General features: G+C 44.6%; 1 protein-coding gene across 1 annotated transcript; it reads left to right on the plus strand.

Moving 5' to 3' along the window:
• The first annotated feature begins 743 nt into the window (after positions 1-743).
• LOC129966444 (uncharacterized) lies at positions 744-3402 on the plus strand. The gene is made up of 3 exons (XM_056080868.1): positions 744-1809; positions 2053-3280; positions 3378-3402. Exons 1-3 carry the CDS (start codon positions 744-746, stop codon positions 3400-3402), a joined length of 2319 nt encoding a protein of 772 aa, XP_055936843.1.
• Positions 3403-9178: the final 5776 nt, after the last annotated feature.

Below are 9178 nucleotides of genomic sequence, written 5' to 3' on the forward strand. Positions count from 1 at the left end.
TAATGGGTACCTTTCTCTCGTGGAATTGTCGCGGCATTCGGACAAAGCTAACTGACATCAAAGCTCTCATTAATAAATCAAATCCTGTTTGCGTAGCTCTTCAAGAGACATTTTTGAAACAAAATATTCACTTCAAATTAAGAGGTTATAATTGTGCAAGGAAGGATAACGAAACTGGTGCATCATTCTCTGGTGGAGTGTGCATTTTAACCTCCAACTTTTATCCCAGTACTATCCTTAATCTACGCACTAACTTGCAAGCTGTGGCTGTGCAGATTCATGTCAAATCCTTAGTCACGGTCTGTTGCCTTTACTTGCCTCCAAATGGGGTTATTTCGCAGGACGATTTGAATACTTTGGTTGATCAGCTTCCAACTCCTTTCATTTTGCTTGGTGATTTTAATGGGCATAGTACTTTGTGGGGTTCGGATAGCACTAACTCCCGTGGGCGACAGATAGAACAATTCATTTCTGATAACTGTCTCTGTCTGCTCAATAACAACGAAAAGACATACTTTCATGAACCCACTCGTACTTTCCATTCCCTTGACCTCGCTATTTGCTCTCCGGCAATTTTCCCATTATTGAATTTGGCAGTTGAAAGCGATTTACATAGTAGTGATCATTTTCCTCTTGTCATCTCTCATGATGATAATAGTAATTTGGTGCAAAGCCCACCAACATACATTTTCTAAAAAGCAGATTGGGCTACATTTACTAAGCTTGCATTGATTACAGAAGAAATGATTTCATTTGCCGATATTAGTGAGGCTGTCCAAAATGTCACTGATTGCATTATTAAGGCCGCTGATGCTTCAATTCCAAAGCGTACCCCTCTTCCACGCAAATTTCGCAAACCATGGTGGAATGATGAATGTCGTAATGCTTATAAGGAACAAAGAAAATGTTGGGGTATTTTCCGCAGGTATCCTACCACGGAAAATCTTGTTGCATTTAAAAGAGCAAGAGCAAATGCTCGTCGAATTCGGCGCCGCAGTCAAAAAGAATCTTGGCAAAGTTTTATATCCACCATCACTTCCAATACATCTAGTGCACAGTTGTGGAAGAAAGTTAAAGCGGCAAACGGAATTTATAAAGAATTCGCTTTCCCCATCTTAAATACAGAAACGGCTTCATATTCCTCGCCACTTGATATTGCAAATGTTATTGGAGAAACCTTCGCTGATGTTTCAAGCTCTGTTCCTAATAATCCGACTTTTCGTGCGATTAAGAGACAAGCTGAACAAGTGCCTTTGAAGTTTAGAACCCGCATGGTCCTCTCTTATAACAATAACTTTAAGATAGTGGAATTAAGGAACGCTCTTTCTCGTACTCGAGATACTAGCCCAGGTGTCGACGGGATTACCTACAGTATGCTTCGCCATTTAGACGAAACCTCTCTTTTGCATCTCCTGAACCTGTTCAACAGAATCTGGAGTGAGCAAATTTTTCCTGAACAATGGTATGAAGCCATTGTGATACCTATCCTTAAACCTGGAAAGGTTCCTACCAATCCCTCAAACTATAGGGCAATTGCTTTAACTAGTTGTCTCTGTAAAACGCTCGAACGCATGGTAAATGCCCGTTTACTCTATGAACTGGAGAAAAATGGGTATATTTCACCTTTCCAAAGTGGTTTCCGTCGAGGACGTTCTACCAATGACAACTTGGTTATGCTTGAATCTCAAATTCGAAATGCATTCGTCCGGAGAAACCATCTAGTTTCTATATTCTTCGATATAGAAAAGGCGTACGATCGTACGTGGCGGTATGGCATCCTCCGTACTTTAGGAGATTTTGGTTTTAAAGGTAACTTGCCAGTTTTTATTCAAAATTTTTTAAAATATCGGACATTTCGAGTCCGTATTGGTAATACATTTTCTCATCATTTTATTCAAAGTGAGGGTGTTCCTCAAGGAAGTGTTTTGAGTGTCACCCTTTTTATTCTCCATATAAGCCAAATTATTCATGTTTTACCATCATCCGTTTGTGGAACACTATATGTGGATGATCTACAAGTCTCCTGCCAGGGGTCTAATATGGTTTTAATAGAGCGACAACTTCAGAGGGCTGTTAACAAACTAATTTCATGGTGTGATGAGAATGGACACACGCTTTCCCCTGAAAAGAGCCGCTGTGTACACTTTTGTCGGAAACGGAGTCTCCATCCTGATCCTGTAATACAAATTCGAGGTGTTGATATTCCAGTCGTTGAGGAAGTACGTTTCTTAGGGGTCATATTTGACCGAAAACTCACTTTCCTTTCGCATGTTCTTCATCTGCGAAAGAGGTGTGAAAAATCCCTCAACATCCTAAAAGTTCTCTCGACTACAAGATGGGGGGCAGATCGAACATCTTTACTTCGTATCTATCAGTCTGTTATTCTGTCGAGAATTGATTATGGATGCGAAATATATGGTACAGCTCGTTCTGGTGTTCTCCGAAATTTAGACACAGTACACAACAGTGCTTTGCGTATATGTTCTGGAGCTTTTCGTACATCACCAGTTCATAGTTTGAATGTGATCTGTCATCAACTTCCACTTTATCTGAGACGGAAAAAATTATCTGAACTATATTTTTTCCGTATTGAATCTTTTGTCAATCACCCTATTCGTAGAATTAATTTACCCATTGGCCTGGGACGATTATATAATGCACGTCCTTCTAATATCCTACCTTTTCGTGAAAGGATAACAAGGACTTTCGCTGATCCAGGAATTTTAAATCTGCAGGTTCATAATACTACCGCTTATGCTTTGCCACCCTGGGATATCCCAGAAATATCATATCTTAACCCTTTTCTCGCTTATGACAAGTCTACCACTTCATCTGTTGTCTTTCAGCAACTTTTTCTATATCACCGCAATGAATATTCTACACACATTCCTGTTTTTACGGATGGCTCAAAGACAGCTTATCAAGTAGGTTGTGCTGTCGTCATTGCTGAGGACACAGGCAGCTTTCAGTTGAGTACTTTGTGTTCAGTTTTAACTGCTGAACTAATGGCAATTATGATTGCTCTTGAAAAAATTTCTAACCTCACTTACCACAAATTCTGCATTTATTCTGATAGTATGAGTGCTCTGGAGGCCCTCAGCCATCCTCATACTAAAACACATCCACTAGCTGTAGATATCCTACATCTTTGGAGAGATTTGCAAGCTCAGAACTACCAAATTTTATTTTGTTGGTTACCTGGCCATGTTGGCATTGTTGGCAATGAATCTGCTGATGCTGCAGCAAAGACAGCATCCACTTCTCTACAACGAGCTATTCCGTACACAGATTTAAAAAAATATATTTCTCAACGTATTTTTTATTTATGGAAAGAATCGTGGGATTTGCAGATTTCTAAAAAGCTGCATTCTATTCAGCCTGACATCACTTTGTGGCCGGTAGTTCCAGTACGCGAGTTGGACGTCAAATTGACTCGGCTTCGCATTGGCCATACTCGCCTCACACATAAACATCTTCTATTTGGTGAGCGATGTCCAGTCTGTAATGCGTGTGATGTTAATTTAACTGTTATTCATATTTTATCAGAATGTCCAATTTTTAATTCTCATCGATTACGTTTATTCGGTAAATCATCTTCAAACATTCGTGACTTGGTGGGAGAACATCCCCACCCAAATATTTTTACTTTCTTGAAAGAAATTGGTGTTTTCCATTTTATTTAACTTGTTCAATTTTATCTACACATTTCATGGTTTTTGAAAATTTAACTTTAACTTTTTAGAACTTCACTGAATATTTTTTATCTTCAACCATATGTTTGGCGCAGCATAGCCAGATATGGCTCTTGTGCCACAAAATCAGAAATCAGAATCAGAAATCAGAATCAGCCACTTCCAGGAACGTCTACCACCCTTAACGCAGAGCCCCAGAAGGTGACCCCTTCGCTTGATCCCTAGCAGACTAACCACTCTTGTGGTTAGCTACCGACCGAATTGATACAATGGGGACCAACAGTGCACCACCCGTCTAATGGGTTGCCACGCACGGTCAACACGTGGGGTTTTGGCTGTCCATGAGAAGCAAGAAGCAAACAGAGCGGCGACAGCTTCTCATGGAGAGCTCCCTCGCTTGCCGTCGAGGGATGGAAGGATCAAGCAGAAAGCACTAATTGTAGGGGAGAATAAACGTAAAATGAGTAAAGGTCCCTGGGTACCTCGGGATTGGGACACCCGTACTCACCTATAGTAGGTGAGCCCCTGAGAGGGCAGACTTCCGCCAAAGAAAAGTGTTTGAACTGCCTCTCGCAGACTTCCGCCTCGAATTGTGTCTGAACTGCCTCTCGCAGACTGCCGCCTCGAATTGTGTCTGAACTGCCTCTCGCAGACTGCCGTCTCGAATTGTGTCTGAACTGCCTCTCGCAGACTGCCGCCTCGAATTGTGTCTGAACTGCCTCTCGCAGACTGCCGCCTCGAATTGTGTCTGAACTGCCTCTCGCAGACTGCCGCCTCGAATTGTGTCTGAACTGCCTCTCGCAGACTGCCGCCTCGAATTGTGTCTGAACTGCCTCTCGCAGACTGCCGCCTCGAATTGTGTCTGAACTGCCTCTCGCAGACTGCCGCCTCGAATTGTGTCTGAACTGCCTCTCGCAGACTGCCGCCAAAGAAAATTGTCTGAACTCCCGCTCGCAGACTGCCGCCTCGAAGTGTGTCTGAACTGCCTGTCCCACACTGCCGCCAAAGAAAAGTGTCTGAACTGCTTCTCGCAGACTGCCGCCAAAGAAAAGTGTCTGAAATGCCTCTCGCGGACTGCCGCCTCGAATTGTGTCTGAACTGCCTCTCGCAGACTGCCGCCTCGAATTGTGTCTGAACTGCCTCTCGCAGACTGCCGCCTCGAATTGTGTCTGAACTGCCTCTCGCAGACTGCCGCCAAAGAAAAGTGTCTGAACTGCCTCTCGCAGACTGCCGCCAAAGAAAAGTGTCTGAACTGCCTCTCGCAGACTGCCGCCAAAGAAAAGTGTCTGAACTGCCTCTCGCAGACTGCCGCCAAAGAAAAGTGTCTGAACTGCCTCTCGCAGACTGCCGCCAAAGAAAAGTGTCTGAACTGCCTCTCGCAGACTGCCGCCTCGAATTGTGTCTGAACTGCCTCTCGCAGACTGCCGCCTCGAATTGTGTCTGAACTGCCTCTCGCAGACTGCCGCCTCGAAATGTGTCTGAACTGCCTCTCGCAGACTGCCGCCAAAGAAAAGTGTCTGAACTGCCTCTCGCAGACGGCCGAATCGAATTGTGTCTGAACTGCCACTCGCAGACTGCCGCCTCGAATTGTGTCTGAACTGCCTCTCGCTGACTGCTGCCTCGAATTGTGTCTGAACTGCTTCTCGCAGACTTCCGCCACAAATTGTGTCTGAACTGCCTCTCGCAGACTGCCGCCAAAGAAAAGTGTCTGAACTGCCTCTCGCAGACTGCCGCCAAATAAAATTGTCTGAACTCCCGCTCGCAGACTGCCGCCTCGAATTGTGTCTGAACTACCTGTCCCACGCTGCCGCCAAAGAAAAGTGTCTGAACTGCCTGTCCCACACTGCCGCCAATGAAAAGTGTCTGAACTGCCTCTCGCAGACTGCCGCCAAAGAAAAGTGTCTGAATTGCCTCTCGCAGACTGCCGCCAAAGAAAATTGTCAGAACTGCCTCTCGCAGACTGCCGCCAAAGAAAAGTGTCTGAACTGCCTCTCGCAGACTGCCGCCAAAGAAAAGTGTCTGAACTGCCTCTCGCAGACTGCCGCCAAAGAAAAGTGTCTGAACTGCCTCTCGAAAACTGCCGCCAAAGAAAAGTGTCTGAACTGCCTCTCGCAAACTGCCGCCAAAGAAAAGTGTCTGAACTGCCTCTCGCAGACCTCCGCCAAAGAGAATTGTCTGAACTCCCGCTCGCAGACTGCCGCCTCGAAGTGTGTCTGAACTGCCTGTCCCAAGCTGCCGCCAAAGAAAAGTGTCTGAACTGCTTCTCGCAGACTGCCGCCAAAGAAAAGTGTCTGAACTGCTTCTCGCAGACTGCCGCCAAAGAAAAGTGTCTGAACTGCCTCTCGCAGACTGCCGCCAAAGAAAAGTGTCTGAACTGCCTCTCGCAGACCTCCGCCAAAGAAAATTGTCTGAACTCCCGCTCGCAGACTGCCGCCTCGAAGTGTGTCTGAACTGCCTGTCCCACACTGCCGCCAAAGAAAAGTGTCTGAACTGCCTCTCGCAGACTTCCGCCAAAGAAAAGTGTCTGAACTGCCTCTCGCAGACTGCCGCCGAAGAAAAGTGTCTGAACTGCCTCTCGCAGACTGCCGCCAAAGAAAAGTGTCTGAACTGCCTCTCGCAGACTGCCGCCAAAGAAAAGTGTCTGAACTGCCTCTCGCAGACTGCCGCCAAAGAAAAGTGTCTGAACTGCCTCTCGCAAACTGCCGCCAAAGAAAAGTGTCTGAACTGCCTCTCGCAGACCTCCGCCAAAGAAAATTGTCTGAACTCCCGCTCGCAGACTGCCACCTCGAATTGTGTCTGAACTGCCTCTCGCAGACTGCCGCCTCGAATTGTGTCTGAACTGCCTCTCGCAGACTGCCGCCTCGAATTGTGTCTGAACTGCTTCTCGCAGACTGCCGCCTCGAATTGTGTCTGAACTGCCTCTCGCAGACTGCCGCCTCGAATTGTGTCTGAACTGCCTCTAGCAGACTGCCGCCACGAATTGTGTCTGAACTGCCTCTCGCAGACTGCCGCCACGAATTGTGTCTGAACTGCCTCTCGCAGACTGCCGCCAAAGAAAAGTGTCTGAACTGCCTCTCGCAGACTGCCGCCAAAGAAAAGTGTCTGAACTGCCTCTCGCAGACTGCCGCCAAAGAAAATTGTCTGAACTCCCGCTCGCAGACTGCCGCCTCGAATTGTGTCTGAACTACCTGTCCCACGCTGCCGCCAAAGAAAAGTGTCTGAACTGCCTCTCGCAGACTGCCGCCAAAGAAAAGTGTCTGAATTGCCTCTCGCAGACTGCCGCCAAAGAAAAGTGTCTGAACTGCCTCTCGCAGACTGCCACCAAAGAAAAGTGTCTGAACTGCCTCTCGCAGACTGCCGCCAAAGAAAAGTGTCTGAACTGCCTCTCGCAGACTTCCGCCTCGAATTGTGTCTGAACTGCCTCTCGCAGACTTCCACCAAAGAAAAGTGTCTGGATTGGATTGGATTGTGGGATTTAAGGGCGCAAGAGCCATAGATGACTATACTGCGCCAGACATATGGTTATAATATAAAAAGCGTGTCTTTATGTAAAATTAGAAACCGATTAAAAATTACTTGGCAATGACTCTTAAAATTAGCAACGAGAGTAAAAAATGGTAACGAAGTATTAAATAAGATGATATAAACCAATTTCTTTTAAAAATTTAAAAACATTTTTGTGGGGATGTTCCCCCACAAGCATTTGCATGTCCACTGTTGAATCATTAAAAAATCGTAAACGATGATGATTAAAAACAGGGCATTCAATTAAAAGGTGAAGAACTGTTAAAATCGTTCGGCATCTTGAGCAAAAAGGAACTCGATCGCCTAATAAAAGATGTTTATGGGTTAAACGAGTGTGACCAATGCGGAGTCTAGTCAATTTGACTTCGAGCTCACGCACTGGAAGAGCAGCCCATAATGTAATTGTAGGTCTAATAAAATATAATTTGTTACTGTTTTGTTGATTCCACGATTCCTGCCATATAGCATTAATACGACGCTTAAACAATTGCTTCGCATCGTAAAATGGCACCTCACGCTGCATAAACAAAGACGCCGTTTTCGCAGCGTTGTCAGCCTGTTCATTTCCTGTTATCCCAACGTGACTCGGAACCCAGCAAAATAAAATTTTGTAGTCCCTGTTTTCCAGAGTTCTTAAGAGGTGCAGAATTTCCAGAACGATAGGATGTATTTGATTATGAAAATTGGAGAGTGTTTTCAAAGAACTCATGCTGTCGGTGTAAATACAAAATTTACGCTCAGTAGAGAGAGATACTGTTTGTAGCGCATAGAAAATTGCCATTAATTCAGCAGATAATACTGAAAAAGAGGTATGCAAACGATAACTTATTGTTTCTGTATCAAAAATGATACCACACCCAACCTGTCCGTCCGACTTGGAACCATCTGTGAAAATAGGCATATGGGTCGAATACTGAGAGCGATGAGACATAAAAAGGTTTTGAAAAATTACAGGGGCCGTTGTCGGTTTCTCAAATCCATAAAAAGGATTTAAAAAGGAAAACCGTGGTAAATCCCAAGGAGGAAATGCAAATAAATGAAATGTATGAATACTCACATCATGTAGTTCCGAATCCTCGAGGAGTGATTTAGCTCTCTCACAAAAGGGAAGAATGTGAGAACGTCGAGCCATGTATAATCTCCGAAGGCGAACAGGAAGCATAAAAGAGTGTAAAGGGTGTTTCGGGATTGATAAAGCACGGAGGTAATATTGTACAGACATTTTTTGACGCCGTAAATTTAAAGGAAGATGGTGACAGACAACGTAAAGACTCTCCACTGGTGAAGTTCGAAATGCTCCCGAACAAATTCTTAGTGCAGAGTGGTGTATGGTGTCCAATCTGCGTAAAACGGAAAACCTTGCAGACCCGTATACCATACAACCGTAATCAATGCGTGAAAGAATGATTGCTTCGTAAATTCTAAGCAAAGATGTACGATCTGCTCCCCAAGTGGTTCTTGATAGTACCTTAAGAATATTCAATGACCTGTCACACTTCTTCCGCAGATGTAGGACATGCGGAAGGAAAGTGAGCTTACGGTCAAATATTATCCCTAAAAATTTGAATTCATCCACAACAGGAATTGCGACATTTCGAATGTAAATTGCAGGATCTAAATGAAGACCTCTTTTCCTGCAAAAGTGAATACAACGACTTTTTTCCGGAGAAATCGTGTGTCCATTATCATCACACCAGTCAATAAGCTTATTAACTGCAATCTGCAGTTGGCGTTCCATTGAGTGCATATTGCTGCTTTGGCAGGAGATCTGGAGATCATCTACATATAAGGTGCTTTGAACAGATGAAGGTAAAACATTAAGAATTTGACTAAAATGAAGCATAAAAAGCGTTACACTGAGGATGCTTCCCTGTGGAACCCCCTCAGCTTGAATAAAAGGATCTGAATAAAAATTACCCATTCGAACACGAAACGATCTTAAAGATAAAAAGTTCTTTAGA

This window comes from Argiope bruennichi, chromosome 4, assembly GCF_947563725.1.
Source record: "Argiope bruennichi chromosome 4, qqArgBrue1.1, whole genome shotgun sequence".
Lineage (NCBI taxonomy): Eukaryota > Metazoa > Arthropoda > Arachnida > Araneae > Araneidae > Argiope > Argiope bruennichi.

Bases quoted from the DNA above. Each gene is read 5' to 3' on its own strand.
- LOC129966444 (XM_056080868.1), top strand. From the start codon at position 744: ATGATTTCATTTGCCGATATTAGTGAGGCTGTCCAAAATGTCACTGAT. The intron at 1,810-2,052 runs GTAACTTGCCAG...TGGTTTTAATAG, and splicing joins AGGAGATTTTGGTTTTAAAG to AGCGACAACTTCAGAGGGCT. The intron at 3,281-3,377 runs GTACACAGATTT...CATTCTATTCAG, and splicing joins TCTCTACAACGAGCTATTCC to CCTGACATCACTTTGTGGCC.